The sequence below is a fragment of the Protobothrops mucrosquamatus genome, unplaced genomic scaffold, assembly GCF_001527695.2.
Source record: "Protobothrops mucrosquamatus isolate PMUCROS unplaced genomic scaffold, P.Mucros_1.0 scaffold3311, whole genome shotgun sequence".
Classification (NCBI taxonomy): Eukaryota; Metazoa; Chordata; class Lepidosauria; order Squamata; family Viperidae; genus Protobothrops; species Protobothrops mucrosquamatus.
In genome coordinates, this window is record NW_015389301.1 from 120622 (window position 1) to 140208 (window position 19587).

General features: G+C 36.9%; 1 protein-coding gene across 1 annotated transcript in view; it reads left to right on the top strand.

Moving 5' to 3' along the window:
* CATSPERE (catsper channel auxiliary subunit epsilon) overlaps positions 1-19587 on the top strand; it is a 63721-nt gene continuing 44134 nt past the window's right edge. The window contains exons 1-8 of the mRNA XM_029286316.1: positions 1-101; positions 3413-3509; positions 4373-4446; positions 5402-5468; positions 8364-8446; positions 9469-9655; positions 15883-15960; positions 18546-18649. Coding sequence (XP_029142149.1) covers positions 1-101; positions 3413-3509; positions 4373-4446; positions 5402-5468; positions 8364-8446; positions 9469-9655; positions 15883-15960; positions 18546-18649 — 791 coding nt within the window. The remainder of the gene's footprint in view (positions 102-3412; positions 3510-4372; positions 4447-5401; positions 5469-8363; positions 8447-9468; positions 9656-15882; positions 15961-18545; positions 18650-19587) is intronic.

A 19587-nucleotide genomic window follows, 5' to 3' on the forward strand; every position in this document is an offset into this window, starting at 1 on the left:
ATGGCCGGCTTTTTTGATCCTGCCCTTGCTGCTGGATTGCCTGTGGTGGAGCGGTTGCGGGGCGGTGTGGAGGTGGGGCTTGTGGGAGATTCAGGGGGAAGGTGAGAGAAGGGGGTGATAAGGAAAAGTAAGGCGAGCGTCAACCTTCCAGAATGGGCGTTGTGTTCCAAGAATGCGACTCTGCTCTAAAAACAAAAAAAACACGGAACATATTGAAAAGTATTTTCTCTAGTCCAAATTGTAATGTGCAATTTTGGGAAAATTGGTATAATTGGATAGACAATAGAAATAAAAATTGGAAATATACATAAGGTTATTGTGTAAATTAGGTTATTGTGGGTTAGATTGAATGTACATAGTGTATATATTGTATGGAATGTAGATCCATAGTATATAAAAATGACAGTCTGCTGAATGTGTACTGTATTAAAAAAAAATTAAAAAAAAAATAAATTGAAAGATTGCACATTAAAGAGGGTTAACTCCTCCCTTTAAAAAAAAAAACTTTCAATACAACTAGCAAATTATTTCGTCCCGGGGTGGCGAATAAAACCCGGAGAATTTACATTTTTTCATATCACAGGACAAAAAGGGTCCCCTCACTGCTGACTAGTAATTTTTTTTTTGGCTTTACGTCTACAGTGACCATACATCCATTATTTTCAAGAACAGTCCTTTATATTTCATTTTTATTCCATATATGCCCGTTTGTATTTATGTAATTTAATTATTTTCTTTGGTTTTGATCTTGAATTTTCCTTTGTAAACGAAAGTTATAATTTTTTTATCTTTATGAACTTCTTTCAGGTTTGTCTTTTGTTCTTTTTCCAAGAAAATATGTTCACTATCTTTTACGTAAAATTTTTGCATTTTAATAAAGGGGATGGTAGTATTTTAACATGGCATCCATGCCTCCTTTTGAAGTTTAGGAAACCATGGTTTCCTTTGAACCAAAGCCACTTCTTTTGATGTTCAAAAACTAGCCTTTCAGGGACTTCAATCAAACAAAATTCTGAAGTCCTTGAGTATTGCAAGGGTTAAAGAAACAAACTCTGGTGGGAAAAGAAAAGATGTAACATATTGTAAGGGTGTCTGATTGTATCATTTGTTGCTTTGTGACATTTTGCATGTATAATTTGTTTCCGTACCCTATTTAAAAACTTGACAGCCCTTTAATAAAGGCTTTCTGTATTGCCTAAAGTAATTCCCACCTGCAATCAACACCCATATGAGCAGAAATTAACACCAAGATTAAGATTAGACCAACAATCAAGAAGTAAACAATACCCAAACAAGGATCTGCCAAGCAAGCTAACAGTAAACAGCCCAACCAAAGAGCCACCAAGACCACTCCCACCAACCCTAACAGGGCAGTCACTAGAATATAAAATGAGAGCAAACCTTATTCTGTACTACCGGTAGCACCAATGATGTTACCTAGTTTGAATAATGAAATGTCTGCAAGAAAACAAGCAAGAGAGCATCAAGGTCCCCTCATTTCAACCCTGAGCTACATATATTCTCCTCTATTGATACTTGTATTCCCTTCCTTTCCCCTAGAATGGCATTATTCCACTTGACTGATTGAAGTCATAAGGTACTGTAGTTATTTTAGTTGTCAATGTGTGTGTCCTTTTTGGCTCCATGCTTTATTTCTGCATGAGATACATTTTTCTGAAGTGAAATGATGGCTCCCCATTTTTAATAGAACCAAAAATAAATACTATTAGAGGGGGATTTGATGAATGTAGCTGAGGCCCAGTTATTTGTTTTGTGGAAGCTCATGAATGGAATATTTTGACTTCTTTAAAATTTAAACTCATCTTCTGGAGAATGGCAAAATTGAACTGAAGATGTGACTGCCTGAGTGGGACCATTCAACTACTTTTTCAGGTGATTTTTCATGGCACTTGTTTAGATCTGGAGAGAAAGACCAATACTACAAATTACTGTTTTCCAAAGTTTAAAAAACAGAATCCAAAAGTAATTTGATCAAAGAACTGGCTTAGAAAGAATGAAATACCACTTTCTCCAATATTATTAACCTGATAAATTTGTCCCTGTTTTGTATTTAAGAAAATTAGGCAGCCAAACAATGAATAATCTGAATAATTCATAACTAACATATGAATGGCAGTAGAATGCAAGATGCAAGTATTAACAATTATTGGAAAACTTTTCTTTATTTTACTTCCAGGTATAGAACAAGCACTGGAACATACATGATATTTTCTACAAGAACTACTGTAAGTGTTTATTGTCAAAAACCATATAAATATATATATCATAAGCTGTTTCTACCTGGGTTACCTCATTGAAATATATATTTTTATGTAATGGGTTCAAAATATATTGCATTATGTATTGAGTTAATATTTGTAATTTTCTAAAATATGTTGCCATCTTTAGTTAAGGCTTTGTAAATTTCATTGAACAATAATTACAGTGTAATAAATATATTGTACATAATTTGTATTAAGACACCAATTTTATATTTGCACTGGCTGTTTGGGGGATAACTGCTATAGTATCAGTAACAAAAGACCAAACTGTTATTCATTTGCAGCTTATTGTACTAATATATGAGAGTATATTAATGATTTTATATATTTATAAATATTTTTTCTGGAATATATCCATCACTTTATCAGTTTAATACAGTTTTGGGCTAAACTTTCATTTCACAATTAATTTAGAGACCAGAGTATAAACAGAATTTGTGACTTGTTTTAATGTTACATCATTACGATACTGTGGATTGTAAATGCTTTCATAATGCCAGATATTAAACTGTAGAATGAATTAATTATTTTCTGATATATTGTATGTTTAATCTTGTATACAGTTTTATGATATTTAATATGTGAAATGCACCCACTATTGGTTTACTAATGGATAGAATCTTAGAAAACTTCTGTGTGAAAAGCTATGCAAATCAGCCATGTTTTATTAATGTGCAATTAAGCAACTACCTTCCTTTGATTTCAGTGAAACTTCAAATATGCAGAAAGTGTTTAAAAAATACAACCCATCATTCTTCTGCAATAATTTTTCAGATAATGCTGGAAATCTTACATCTTTGCCACATTGGCAAAGAAGAAAAGACATTCTCACCTCCTTGACCTCTCAGAAGCTTTTAATACCATTGGCCATGGTATCCTTTTGGATTGACTGCGAGGTTTGGGACTTGGCAGTACAGTGTTTTGCTAGTTTGATTTTTCTCCACAATCAGTTAATAGGAAGTGAGAGGTCCAGCCCATAGCCACTCCTTTGTGGGCTGCCATAAGGGCTCAGTACTCTGTCTGCTCCTTTTTAAAATCTACATGATGTTGTTGGGTAAGATCATTTGACACTATTGAATAAAATATCATCACTATGCTGATGACACTCAGCTTTACATCTCTATCCCTAGTTATCCAAGTGATGCTGTGACTGCCCGGTCACAGTGCCTGAAGGTTGTAGGGGCTCAGATGGGGGAAAACAAGCTACAGCTGAATCTGGATAATCGAGTGGGCTGTGGTAGGCAGAGCCTCAGAATCTGGAGGTTTAACTTTTTTTAGTTCTGAATGGGGTGGCACTATCCCAGGTCTGCAACTTGGGGGTTCTCCTAGACTTATGACTCCTGCTCGAAGAGCAGGTGCCAGTTGTGACTAGGAAAGCCTTTGCGCAATTTTGTGTGTTGTGCGTGAGTTGCACCTGTTCCTGAACCATGGGGCCCTGATCATCTCTCAGTTGGATTACTGCAATGTGCTCTACATGGGGTAACTCTTGAAAAATATTTGAAGCTACAGTGGTACAGAATGCAGAAGCACGGACAGTTCTGGGTGTCTGTTGAGTGGCACATGCAACACTGCTGTTACACTGCTGCATTGGTTCCTGATTTGCTTCCGGGCCCAACTCAAGGTGTTGGTCATTACCTTTAAAGCCTTTGTGGCATAGGTCCGGGATATCAAAGGAGCTGTCTTGCCCCAATGGAATTGGCCACCCAATTGTGCTGGCAGAAAAGTCCAACTGAGACCCCATCAGCCAAGGAATTGCAACAGGTGGGGTTCAGGGGAAGAGCCTTTTTTTGGATGGCCCTTGTCCTTGGAACATCTTGCCGCAGGAGATAAGATCTGCCTCCATGTTTCTGGTTATCGGGAAATGCCTTAAAACTTGGCTATAGGGTTGGCATGGGGCACTAAAGGAGAATGTTTTGACTGCAGGTGGCTAGTGTAGTAACAGAGAAGCCACCACCACCACTACCTCTCCACTCTAAAACCATCATTTTTTAGTTTTAAATGCACAAATCTCCATTATTGATATGATCTCTATATTTTTATATCAATTATATGTTTTACTGGGTATTTCTATGTTCTCTTTTTTTATCTAGATATATTTAGAATATGAAGGAACCACATTTTCAAGATGGGAGGTTCCATCATTTTGTGCAGTATATGATGCAATGTAAGTATTACAGAATATGTAAAAACGTACTACAAAGAAACAGGTTATAGAGAGAATACTGTTTGACTTTTGAAAATGTAATAAGTTGTTATAACTAACTGTTTGTTGAGGCAGAGAGAGGACGACATATTGATCCTTTACCAGTAGTAAGAAACCTCAGAGCTTTATAGAATGGAGGGATATTTTGTGCAGTAGTTCTTTTTACTTTTGTATTAATTCCACCTAATAATTTACTAACTATAGTATAACAAAGATTATAAAAGTGATATGACAGCTATCATTTCTTTTTTAAACATCTAATTCTAAACAAAGCAGCTCTAAGAAAAGGATACAAGGTAGATATGAGTTACCCTACTTTTTATAATAAACAAACTAGACGATCGTTTGCTTAAACTAATTGTGTGAATCAATATGCAGATCATGGCATTGAAGCCTTTCTTCCATAAACTAGAAGCACATTTTTGTTTCTTTTTGAGATAAGTGAGAGCATTCCCCAATATTTTTCATTAATTTCCCCACTATTTCCTTATTAGCTGTGTTTTAAATACTCAAGAGATATTTAAAACAGTGGGTGATTATATTAGGCAAAAATGCCTAATATATCTAGTCTGTGTTTTTGCAGTTACACAGGGCAGATGATTTTTTAAAATATGTTTTATTGAATAAACACAACATAATCCATTTAAACCATAGTATAAAAGAAACAATAGTTAGTTCACACAACATATTAAGCTGAAAAACCAGGTATAATGAGTGAAGTTCTATACATATATTTTATACTGTAATTCCACAAAATTGCAGAATGCTATAAAATAGCCTTACTTCCAGGACAGATGGAGGCACTCTGTAATTACATTAGTTACAATATTGGAATTTAGCAAAATATCAGGCAAATATCCTCTTATAAGTAATTATGTGCTAATCACTTAATTATGATTCCTCCCCATTGCTTTAGGAAACCATCAACAATGCTGTTTTGTTCAGTTCCTGGTACTCATAGGATTCAACCAGTTACAGTTCCAGTAAGTTCTCAATTATTTCAAAATACTATTAACACATATATGACTATATAACTATATTGTGTTTTTGTGATGAACCAAAGGCTCTGGAATGAAAGAAATGAGAAGACGGTGTAGAGTTATATTTATTTATTATAATGGCTAACAAAGTTCTGCTGTCCTCAAAAATAAATGGCCATTATTTGGTGGCTGAGATAGTCCTGAATATCTTATTAAAAGATCTCTGCTTTATTCAGAGAAAGCAGGCAGTAGTAGGTTATGAATCTCACCATTTCAATGCTACTGAATTGGCAGTCACAAATTCATGCTGCAGAAGAAGGGGAGGACAACTTTACAGCTTTTTTATTTGAGCTTGAAGTTTTTTTTACTGACAACGGTAGAACTAGTGATGGAGGATAGGCATCTTTTTGGAAACAACAATGGTAATAGTCCTATCTGAAGAGTGAACTGCAACATTTCCACTGTTAGCACAAGGAAACAGAAGTGGAAACATCCAGTGTTCCCACCTATGTTCCCTTATTCCAGTGAAAGAGGAGATAGCCCAGGTCAAGCAACATTTTTGAATAAGTTGCAACAAAGCCAAGCAGCATTAAGTGGGATCATTTTAAAATGGCAGCAGATCAAGTTATGCATTCATTGCAGAAAATATGTGAGTAAGCAGGAAAACACATCATGGCTGATGCACTTGAAAAAGTAACCCCAACTTTCGTCTTTTAAGAGCAGATAGAGAAAACTCAAATAGCAGAATACATAGCAGTTCTTCTCCCAGTCTTACCTACCCCACTTTTCCCCTTCCACTCAGTAATCAGAAATGTAGACAGACTTCATGAATGGCATGATGTAGAGTTTGGATGTACAGGTTGTCAATTACAAACAGGTTGCCAACACCCACTAACTTTTACATGATTGAGATGTTTGCTTTGGACAGTCAGGTGTTCAATGTGAATTAATCAATTAGTTTCACACACCTGATTCAGCTGGTAATCTCATACTGTATGTAATGTATTAAGAAATAAAATGACAAATAAAAATAGTGGCTCAGCTGCAGAAAGCAGAACTGCAGATGATGCACATCACCTCCAATATTTGGAGGATCATGGTGGAGATACAAGATCTGGGTACAGGTACAGAAGAATATAAGTTCTCCACCTAAAGATTATAGACAAATTCTATCTGGCATTGGAGTCAGGGTAGCAATTAACGAAATGGTAGATGACTGGTTAGCTGGGTTAGCTGGAGTTACATGGTCACTCAAGATGGGAAAATACATTGAAAGCATTGGGCTGGGTTTGTGAATGTCAGCTACATTACTTACAAGTTATAATTTTCTGTGAAGAACTCTAGATTTCAAACAAAAAAAATCTACTGCCTTGTTCCACCATTTCAGTTGTAATAAATAAAAAATGGTATTCAGTGGTAAGAAAAGTAAGAAAAGTAAGCTACACATAGGCAAGAAAAACCAAATGTTCAGGAATAGAATGGATGGTACTTAACTGTGAGAGGGATCTTGGAGTCCTAGTGGACAATCACTTAAATATGAGCCAGCAGTGTGCTGCAGCTGCCAAAAAGGCCAACACAGTGCTAGGCTGCATTAACAGAGGGATAGAATCAAGATCACGTGAAGTGTTAATACCACTTTACAATGCCTTGGTAAGGCCACACTTGGAATACTGCATCCAGTTTTGGTCACCACGATGTAAAAAAGAGTACAGAGAAGAGCAACAAAGATGATTAGGGGACTGGAGGCTAAAACATATAAGGAACAGTTGCTGGAATTGGGTATGTCTAGTTTAACGAAGAGAAGGACGAGAGGGGACATGATAGCAGTGTTCCAATATCTCAGGGGCTGCCACAAAGAAGAGGGAGTCAAGCTATTCTCTAAAGCGCCTGAAGGCAGGACAAGAAGCAACGGATGGAAACTAATCAAGGAGAGAAGCAACCTAGAACTAAGGAGAAACTTCCTGACAGTTAGAACAATTAACCAGTGGAACAACCTGCCTCCCGAAGTGGTGAATGCTCCAACACTGGAAGTTTTTGAGAAGAGACTGGACAATCATTTGTCCGAAATGGTGTAGGGTTTCCTGCCTGAGCAGGAATATTATTATTATTATTATTATTATTATGATGATGATGATGATGATGATGATGATGATGATGATGATGAAAGAGATGTAGGTGTTCTAGTTAAATCCAATCAGCACTGACAATAAATGGGATTAGTTTTTGATCAAAACAATCCTGGAATTTAGGGTTAGGTTAGCTTTGCTGCTAGCCCAGAGATGAAGTATAGCATTCTGTAGAAACTCCCCACTCTCATTTTATTTTTCACCAGTTATGACCATACATAAAAAATTTTCCACTCTCCCAAGGTGGAATCAGTAGTACTAGGTTTTTACTAGACTTTGTGATAACATAAATCATGACTAAAAGCACTGTTAAAAACAAAATAAATAATAAGGTTAAATTTACAAGTTAAAAGTAAGAATCAAATTTAAAAAATCTAAAGATTTAGCATCTAAAGATGCTAAAAGATTAGCAAGGGAAAGGGAGTGCCCTCAAGCCACCAGCCACTAGTCATAAGAAGCAGAATTTAGAATATTTTCAGATGTTTTGCTCCCAACGTAACTCTTCCCCATATTTATTATAAAACCCTATATTGTTCTCTGATTTGTTTTGGTTTTATATTCTAGCCTGTTACGACTTTTTGATTTTTTTCTTGGATTGGTCACTTCTTCAGGTTTTGCATCATATGCAAGTATTATTTTGTATTTTATACCTTCATCCAAGCCAGTTATTTTTACAAATATGTAAAACTATATCCATAGCTGTGCATAAGAAACTTCTTGAATAACTGTGATACTATGAAAAAAAGAAATAATTTGTATTTTTCCTTTATAGGCATCTGATGATGAGGAACGCTACTTATCTATCAATGCAGATGTGAATTGTTTCTCATGGTACATTTATCAAGATGAAAACAGGTAAAAACTACCCACACAATTGCACTTCTTTCTATTTGTATATCTTCAACTATGGCTGCTGTTTTGAAGCTAGAGTTCTGCAACTGTATTTTTTACCCATCAGCAATTATGCTGACTTCAACAGACTGCTTAAAAATCAATCATTTCAAGATAACATATTTAATACTTTTTCTTTGGAGCCTAAATCAGATTTATGTTTATAAATGTCATGTAGTAGCACTTATGAATGGGAATATAAATTTGGTATTTAGGAATAACTGAAAACATTGAAAGAAATCTCTCCTTAATGGTCCATGGCGTCAGGCTAGAAAATAGGAGTTGGGTTTCTGCTTTGGGCCCAAAGCCAACTGGGTGATTTGGGCCAGTCACTTTCTCCCATCCCCAGAAAGAAGGCAATAGCAAACCAATTCTGAAAAATCTTACCAAGAAAACTGCAGGGACATCTCCAGGCAGTCTCCAAGAATCAGACATGATTGAATAGAAGAAGAAAAATATACTTACGAGTGAGAATATAAATTTGATATTTAGGACTAACTGAAATCATTGTAAGAAATCTTAACTATTCCCATAATGGTCCAATATAAAAACTAGTTATTATTATTTTTAATTACATTTTAGTTGAATGTTACTTCTGTCACTAGGAGAATTGAATTAGTGCTGCTAACTACCATTGAATATATATTTTACCTACATTTTTCATTTTCATGTATTTGTTTCAAATATATAGAAGTGCCTTTCTAGGCTTAACAAAAAATGTGATGAAGGAAAGATATTGCCTTCTTTCACGCTCCTTTCTTTTCTAACTAGATCTCCAGTTTTCAGTTTTACCCTCTGGGCATCATTCCAACACAGCACCTGGCATTTTGTTTAACCAGATGGTTTGACCTTGGATGTCTTCCCAGAACTTTTCTATGAGAAGCGGAAACTTCTCTAACCCTCCCTCCCTCCATCAGAGGCCATTTTTCTTTAGAGAGTTGACAAGAGATTCAAAATGAGAATTTCTGTCTTTTTTTTTCTTACAGAAAGCTAAATGAGGATGCAGACTTGCCCCTCTTCTGGGTCACCTTACCATGGGATATACTAATTAGCTTTCTTCCACTTTCTTGCTCATCTCCTCTTGCAATGAACATCACTAACAAGCTGCTGGTGTACGGGGATACATGTAGAGACACCAATAGAGGATTTCTCTCTATCTTCGCCTTACTGCCAGTTAGCTACTCATAGCTCTGGCAGGTTTAGCTACCATTGCAACATCTCAGCTGGTGGACTTCCTTGTTTGGAGTTTACTGCCCAACAGGATGGTCATTTGGTCTCTCCTCTCTCTGATTGCTGTAGTTTCTCTGCTGTTGATAGGAGAATTGATACCTCTGTTGGTAATTCCACTTATCATTGGTTAAACAAGCCAATGTCTCTTGATACCTTGTCCCCATGTTACTTGGCATTCAGACCATGGTTGAAGCTATTGCTTCAATACTCAGCCACTGTTCCTCTTCATGGAGTCTTCAGTTGCTTCAGTTCCTCCTGGAACCAACCAATTTTCTAGTGGGTCTTTAGTTTCTTTCCAAAGTCTTGATGCTTTGGGAGTCTCCTTCAATGAATTCTGCAATCATCTGTTTGTTCTTTTCCATAATAAATGTTCAGCTACCAACCTCAAAGCTTTATCTGCTTCATGAACCCCCTTTCCAAATAAGTGCACGTTCAGCATGAGCAAAATGTGTTTTGGCATGGAAGGTGTTTTCATTCAGCTGCTTGGTGATACTGGTACTACATTTTTAGAGAACCTTCACTACAAGAAGTGCTCTGCTTTACAAGCTACAAGCTACTTATAAGAAACCTATTGAAAAGGAACTTGCAGCCCCTGTATAACTCTAACTCCAGACCTTTAGGAAATGAGTTGATATATGGAGGTCTCTCAATTATTAGGGTTAACAATGAATGAATACCAATTAATAATACTTGCCTGAGTTTAAATCCTTGAAGATCCTATATATAAACCTATGTTAACGTTTTTTTCCCTTTTTATTTTCATTTTTTATTGTTCTTGCTGAAAGATTAAAAATTCAGGCAATATTTCACTATAAACACCATCCTGATATTTGAAGGAAAATGCATGAAAGCCCTTCCTGAGTTCTACTGTTTTCCTTTGTTGTTCCTTGAATCATTGAATCATAAGGCTGGAAGGGACCTTGGAGGTCTTCTAGTCCATCCCCCTGTCTAAGGCAGGAGGCCTTATACCATCCCAAACAAATGGTTATCCAATCTTTTCTTGAAAATCTCCAGCAATGGAGCACCTACAACTCCAGGAGGCAAGCTGTTCCACTGATTAATCATTCTCACTGCTGGGAAATTCCTCCTTATTTCCAGATTGAATCTCTTCTAATGAGCTTCCATCCATTGCTTCTTGTCTTGCACTCAGCTGCTATGGAGAATAAATCAATGCCCTCTTCCCTGTGACAGCCGTTAGCCATTCATCATATCATTCAGCCTCAAGAGCCCTTATTGCCTTTGTTGTTCTTCTCTGCCCTCTTTCTAGAGCAGGGGTGTCAAACTGCCAGTCCGAGGGCCAGATGCGTCATGCCAAAACCGCGCCCACCCCATTGCCGGCAATGGAAAAAAATCACGATACGTCGCAAGACATCACTTGATGTTGCGAGTTTGACACCTCTGTTCTAGAGCGTCAGCATCTTTCTTGAATCATGATGACCAGAACTAGCTGCATTATTCCAAGTGCGGTCTCACAAATAAAGTGTATAAAGTGTACAAATAAAGAGTATAAAGTGATGCTATCACTTCCTGTGATCTTAATGCTATCCCAGGAAACCAGTCCCTTCCTCTGCAGAGGTGAACTCCATCAACAACACATTATTAATCCAGGTTTTAAATTACAAGATGCAATACGAAAATATAAACTATTGTAGAACAAATCTCAAAATATTACAAAAACAACTTTAATAGTAGCAAATTCAATAAACATCTACAGTAAATTAAATGCATTTTCAAATATGGACTTTAAACTCTTCTTAGATAGTTACATTAGATATTTATTAAATAAAATTCATATATGGACCCACACACATAGCTCCATAATTAGAATCTTCCTACCTCTTAGGAAACACTTAATAATGTATAATTTCTTAAATATTTAATTATGTTTGCTTTTAGAAAGAAATTCAACAATATCTTGTTTGTATGTTTTACATTATTTATAAAAATCTGTTGGATGTTAAAAAGCTGAACCCTAAAAGTCTATGTATTGAGTACTTGCCAAGGACCTGGGATAGGCAGATGATATTGTTTAAAAATATTTAAGGTATCATTGTAGTATGTAAGCTATTCCAAGTAAAGCTGTCTTTTGCAATTGACTGATAGAGATTTTGTCAATACCAATGGTATTCAAGTGGTGCTCCAGAAGTTTTGAGATTGCACCTATGCATCTTAGCATTATTGATACTATCTTTGCTTTCTTTGCACAGTTCTGCTTTTATTTGTAGGTCTTTGTATTTTGTATTTATTTTCTCCACTTCTTTCTCTTTTGTTCTGCTGTTTCTTTATCCAGACTTTCCCACTATCCTGACTTTGTTGTCTTTCTTATCAATAATGGTTTAATCTAGGGTGTTTTGTGGCAGGTTCTTGTCTGTTGGAATTCTAAAGATCCAGAGTACTTTAGCTTCTTCGTTTTTTATTATTTAGTCTATTTTGTGGTCCCACTAATTCTTAATTGCAGGCAAATAGTATTTCTTGCAGATCTTCCAGCACCATTTTTGCTATTTTATCATGCTATTGATTGTAGTGAACATCAAGATCTTTGTGAGCTTGTTTGTAGTCAGCAACAAGATCTGTGTGACCTTCTTGCAGCAGTTAACTAAGTGAACCACTGTTTCTTTAGCTTCCTTGCAGAGGTACTATTTACTGTCTGTTGCTGTCTTCTCAATTCTGGCTTTGTATGCCATTGTTCTTAAGGCTTGATCTTGTGCAGCTCTCTGTCTCTTTCTTCTGTACTCCTGCTCTTAGCCATTGTCAGGTCTTGATATTATCTGCTTTACTGATTATTTTTTTAATGTATTGGCCATGTAATGCCTTATCTTTCCATGCCACTTTTCTGTTCTTCATTTGGTCCTTCTTGTAGGCCATTTTGGTCTCTCCAGCATTCAGTAAGCCTGCCTGGTATACTAGCTTCAGTGCATCTCCAGATATTCTTCCAAAGCTCTTTTTTCTTCTTCAGTCACCTGATGTATTTGCAGCATTCCACACCCAACTATTTTCTTTGGAAAGTAGAGTCTCAACATTGCTGTGAGGGTGTAGGGCAGTGATAGTGAACCTTTTAGAGACTGAGTGCCCAAAAACTGCCCCCGCCTGCCCCCACTCCACTCCTGCTCCATCCACACTCCACCCCCATCCTGACCCCGCCCACCCGCAGGCCCACCCACTGCCTCCACAGCCTGCCGCAGATTGCCCAGGTGGCCCAGCAGCGCCATGGCGCCCATGCCCTCCGCCCGTGCCCCGCAGCATCATCTGTGTGCGTTGGGGCACAAGAGCAGAGTCTTGTCCCTGCTGCCCGGCTGCCATGTCCTTGGCTGCACTACTCCACACCGGCTGTGCTCGGGGGCGACTCTCCTCCAGGGGGGCTGCTGGTGAGGAGGGGACCACGGGGGGAGTGGGTCTGGGGCCACGGCGTGAGTGCTCACAGAGAGGGCTCTGAGTGCCTCTTCTGGCACTCATGCCATAGGTTCGCCACTACTGGTGTAGGGTATGATTCATTGTTATTATTTACCAGATTATTGTTATTATATTTTTCTATCTTTTTAATATGCATTTGGTTCCCTCAAGATGGTGAATATGACAAATAAGCCTGCCTCCTATTTTCACTACAACAACTCTATGAGGCAGGGTGGGCTGAGAGAGAGTATCTGGCCCAAAGTCCCCAGTCAGCCTTCAGACTTAAAGAAGGCCTAGAACTCACCAGTTCCTGGTTTCTAGGCCAGCACCTAGAATGTCCAACATTTATTATGACATAATTTGCTCATCTTATAACTCATTGACAGAGTTATTTATTATCAATAATAAAATGTATACCCATTTTCCTTTTATGGTCAGCTTGAAGTGAACATTTCCAATGTTTAATATCAAATATTAAAAAGCAATTTAAATATTGAAGTAGAGGCAATCCTCAACATACAACAGTAACGGAGCCTGCATATTACAGTTGCATACTATGACAATTGTAAAAGGTTGGTCATGGACTATCCGGATTTCACAACTTTTTTGCAGTGGTCGTAATTGCACATTGGTTTGTTAAGCAAATACAGCAATTGTAAATGCAAAGCCTTTGTTTACTATGTGTGTTGTTTTACTGAAAACTGGAAGTGCCGTTTTTTTGGCAAAATTGTCATAAAACAGTCACATGACCTTGGGATGCCACAAACAGTCATTAAAGCAACTGTGTTGCCATGCGCCTGAAGTGCAGTTACATGATGGGGGGCAACCATAAGAATTTCTGATCTGGATCATAAATCACCTTTTTCAGCTATGTCATAACTTTGAACAATCGCTACGTGACTGTAAGTGAAGGACTACCTGTAATGGTTATGGTTAGGGGAATAATGGAACTAAATGGGAGAATATGTACCAAATTCTCCTTCATAATGGTTTTTATTTATGTTCTATTTTTCATTCTGCCTTTTGTATCTTTATTTCTCTCTCTTTTGTACTCTTAGGTTTACTCAATAAAGAAAAAAAATGGTAACATATGTTACTTTGTTTAGCATATATATTTTGTATACTTCCACAGCAGAGACTTTTTTATGCCTTTTTCTGGTGCAGCTGGCAGATACTAGGAGATTTTTTGAAGTAAATATTCATTCATGATCTGATTGACTCTGTTGTAAAAGATATATCATTTTCTTTGTTTAGAAATATGTAGCGGCAGAATAGTCTGATATCCCATACTAACAATATCTCAGTCCGGATTTCCAAATGATCTCTCCCAGGGACTTTAGATACTATAGATATTAAATTTTGCATGGAGGCAAATATCCTAAACACTATGGACAAGGAGTAGAAGAAAAATCTCAATTTCCTTTTTGAAAATTCCTTCCACAAATGAATGGAATAATTGTAATAATTCTCAATTGTAATTGAGAAGCATACAGAGTGATATTATCACTGTTACCGTTACTTGCTGAGAATATCAGGAAAATATCAGGCTTGCATTCAACAGCCATCTTTTGGGGGAAGTTATTCAGCAGGGTATCTTCAAACTATATAAATTTAAAAGGATACCCATAATAATCCAACAAATAATCCTTGTTGCATGCAGCCAAGAATATCCTAATGAATGCATCCACCAGAGGAGATAAGCATCTTTATTTGTAAATCATAAAATAAAGGAGTCATAATAGATTCCAGAGTCTATTTTACTAATAGAATTAAGTTGGGAAAGTTGAAAAACTGACACAAATTATATCTACAAATAATTTGTTTCAATCTGTGAATACAAGTGTTCAGAACCAGGGCTTTATTATCTATTTTTCTGAATTGAAAATGCTACTGTCTATTTTCAGTAGGAAATGTTCATTTTTGTAAACTGAGTATTTTTTTTTCAAGGTTATTGGATACTGGTCCAACTCAGGTAAATATGTTCATTATAATTAAGTCAATAAATGTAAAGAGAATATTAATCACTCTCTGTTTCTGGATTATCTTAGCATGTGTTTTAGCAAAAGCCATGACTTTCTTATTAATTCTCATTCCCTATCATCTTTTGTACTTTCAGAGTTGATAAAGGACTACATGCATATACCTCATAAATCTTTTACTGAAGTAAAAGACTTCTCCCATTCCAGCTTAAGCCCCTGTTTAAATTATTTAAATATGTGGTTGATAGTGTTAAGGTTGTATAATCCTTGGTTGTTTTGTTCCAGACGTTTTATTACCCAGCTAGGTAACATCATCAATGGTAGAAGGGAGTGGGATTTTTTCTTTGTTTATATACTAGAGGCTTGCCATCAAAGTTGGTGAGAGTGTTCTTGGTGGTTCCTTGAATAGGCTGTTGTCTACTGTTAGCTTGTTTGTCTGAGTTAATATTTTTTTGATTGGGATATTGTTTACTTCTTGATTATTGCTCTACTATTAATCTTGATATTAACCTTTTGATTATCTGGGTGTTGATTGTTGGTGATGAGGTGTTTTGTGTTGTGAAATCCATGAACACTGTGAACATTAGTATATAAGCAGAGCAACCCCACTCCCTTTCTCATTAACTCTGTTTGGGAAAATTAATCTATTTTCTAATAGTAATAAAATTATTTCAACTTGTTAACTAAACAAATACAATTACTTGTTTTAATAATTATATATCATTACAAAAATTTTAAAAAGCATTTTTCATGAAAATGAAAAGCTCTTCTTCTGTAATTCTAATCTTTATTTTTTGTCAGATTATAAAATTATGGTTATTTGATCCAGAAAATGCAGACAAGGAGGAAAAGCTAAACATTGCCAGTTCACCACCAATAGTAGGTATTTTATTTTGCCTTATAATTTACATGGTCTACATATAATGCTATCAGATTTTCAGAAGCAAGGTCAAGTTGCTTATTTTGTCTGTTTCATTAATATGGCACTATCTGGCAATTAAGCACATTAAAAAAATCTTTTTTCCTTAATTGTTGCACAAAAATATTATCAGGGGATAGCAGCTGAAGAGAAAACAGATAACTTCAGTCCCATTGAATGGTAATTCAATTGATTTTTTTGAAAAATATGTTCTGAACTAGATTTTTTAAATTTAATGGAGAGAAACAAAATCAAAGGGAGAATTCAAGTAAAAGAGAAAAGAAGGAAAAAAGATGAGAAACGTTATCAATGAAAGAAGGTTTTATGTGTTCTTGTTTTTTCCATCATAGCACCAAGGTGGATGCCTGTTGGTAGGCTCACCTTATTATTGTGTATGGTGTACAGAGGTGCTTGGTTGTCCCAGTCAGATCAATAGGTGGCCAGCCTAGTTATTTGGGCTGCAGGAGGAGGAACAGGAATAGCAGCAACACAGTTAACTAGTGAAGTGGCAGTGTACCAAATGGCTGGAAAGGCCCAGTGGAGCCTCCATCAGCATCCCCCCTGGTTGGAGCTAAGTAAAACTATGTTGGCTGGTAGCCTTTTATTGTGGGGGTTCCTTGGAGAATGGTTGGAAGTCAGCAGAGCTTGGTGATGCTACCAGTCATCTGTCTGTTCCAGCTGATGAGTGACATGGAATGGGCTTCAGAGGGTGAGTGGAATAAGTAGCAGTGGACTAGTGGCTTGGACTCCTATCCTCCATCTTGAGTCTGCTGCTGCAGAGAAAACAGAGACATTGGGCTGGCACAGAACAAGGAACTGACGGTGGTTACAGGATCTTGGCCATTGGAGCCTTCAATGGTCGGGCTGTTTGCTGTACTGGGTGCATGGAAAGGCAGCATACCTGGGGAGAAGGGCAGGTGCGTTGTATTTGGCAGCTGCTGCTCAAGCAGCCATAAGATATAGCAGCCATTTTGATGGGTTGTGTTGCCTATCTTGGACAATTCTGGACTGAAACTTCCTGTGATTAATGTGGTAGTGGAGATCCCAAGGCAGAGATGCAGGATGGTTATCTTGGTGGCTGGCAAGCACCTGGATTAAGGACATTTGCATGATCTGGGCTCCTTTATATATTCTGGTAATTGGAGTGGGGGCTGGGTGTAGCTGGATCTTTTCTGCTTCCCTCATATGAGAGACAGGAGTGGACCTGGAGTGCTGCCACCCAGCCATTTGGAATATGTAGCTTCTCCTGTGCCCAGGGGAGAGTTGGGGCATGGGGAGGGCTAAGTTGGCCTTTATACAGATTTGACTTGCTCATCAATTGCAACCTTTTCTAGATAGGGAGCTTTCCTCACAGTCACTTGAGCCTTGTCAATTCAGCTTTGGGTTACTGCAATACGCTTTACATTAGGCTGTTCTTGAAGATCATTCCGAAGCTATAAATAATCCAAAACACACTGGTGTGTACGTTACATTTCTATTGTACAAGCTGCAGTGTTTCCTTCTGGTAGAATTCAAGATGCTAGTTATCATCTTGAAAACCCCTACATGGCATGGGACCAGGTTATTTACAACAAGGGTTCTTAACCCCCGGGCCGTGGCCCACTACCGGGCCACAGCCTATTTGAAACTGGGGCGTGGGCTGGCATGCACACACATGGGTGCACAGCTCAACTTGCATTTGAGCTGCATGTGCATGCACGTGGGTGCCCATCTGCCGCTCATGTAGCCCAGTTCCCCTCTCCCGCCTAACCGGGCCTCCAAGCCGCAAAGATTGGGGAACACTAAAGTACAGGACTACTTTTCCCTGAGTTGATATACATCTAATCAGAGTTTTCCAGAAAGTCTACTCTACATGTTATGCTTGCAGCTTATTAATTTGTAAATCTTATATCATTAAATGAGTTTCTTTCATATCTTTCCAGCCACTTGCATTTTGGAGTTTTTGTGACATCCTGCCCTAGTTCCAATACTTGTTATATACTGCCCAGAGCCACTTTTTATGAGATGGGAGGCCATGTAAATTTCATTAATAAATAAATATCATAAACTCACTTTTTCCTCTTCAAGTAATAGCCTATTTTTCTTTTCCATACCATCCACCTGAGCTATTTTTGAAAGAATTCCAAAACCCATTTTCTACTTATATTTGGCTTGTTCTTGAGCTTGTAATTTGTTCTTTTTCTATGGCCTTCAGTTTAAATATTGTAGAATATTTAAATATTGTAGAAAAAATAACTTTATTAAGAAATAATCTTTAAAAAATTCTCTTTCATAAAGGATCATTCTCTGAGTCATTCTGAGCCATTATATTAGAACTCTTTGTCACTTTCCATACTGTGACATTGCATTGTTTTATGGTTTTATGATAAATTGTATGGTTGATCAACTCACAATAAAGATATACAAATTTCATACTAATAATTATTATTTTTGTATTGTTAACTTATTTTTGCTAAGAAGTAGAACTTCATGCAAATGAAATTATATTTAACAAAAAGGATTTTTTAAAAATTTTCTCTTAAAAATAACTGTTTTTATTTCATAGTATTCTAGGACCCTTAGCGGGCAGTTCTGGAATTTGGGACAGCAACCTAGCATTAGAACATTATTTAAAGGAACGGAATATTCCAGCAAATCATTTTATAATGGGTACTGTTCTTTCCATTACATTTTATAGAGTAATGCAATGCTTTTGAAATGACAAAGGAAGGGGGTAGCAAACATGTAGCCCTCCAGATGATGCTAACTGACGATCAGCAGCAGCCTTGATTTGCCTGAAAAATAGTAAGGGTTGTTGCTAAATAACAATATTACAATTAAATAGTATCTGAAAATTCATATTTCCTTCCCATTTGGCAAGGTTCATGATTAATGGTTAGATGAATTGTGATACAACAATGCTATCTACAAAAAGAAGTTATAATATTGTTGTTTTCTTTGTCTTCTGATAAATATGCCCTTTTTCCAATTAGCCAGCTATGTCTACATAGCTACAGTTATAGAACTGATACACTAAAACTTCAGGTTAGTAGACATCCATTTAACAGGTTCTACATACAATATGCAAACTTTGCATCTGGACTTTAAACCCAAAAAAATAAATAAGTGCACTATATCAAAAGCAGTCCAGATGATTCATGTATATTTACAGCATTGCATAATGATACAAATTGTGAAAATACTGTAACAAATTTGAATTTAAGTGACATTTGGTTGTCAAGGAGAGCATTTTCTCAAATATATACATTTGTTGATAATTTGGACAAGAGCTCCTCTGAAATCCTATTTGTACATGTGATACATTAGATTGGTGATGATTCTAAAATGAATTAATGCTCAGTAACCATCTGATAAGCACAAGCACTGTGCTACTGAGAATATAAGCATATGTGATGTGGAGGCTATTGTACATCTTGGCACTAACGATCTGTCCCAAAAAGATGTACTCTCTGTGCAGAATGATTTCCAGAGCTTGGGGAAGGAACTTAGCAGAATAGGCTGTAGGCTTACTTTCTCAGAGGTTTTACCAGTGTATAAGGAGCAAAATGGAAAAGGCCAGCGCATAGCACAATTTAATATGTGGCTAA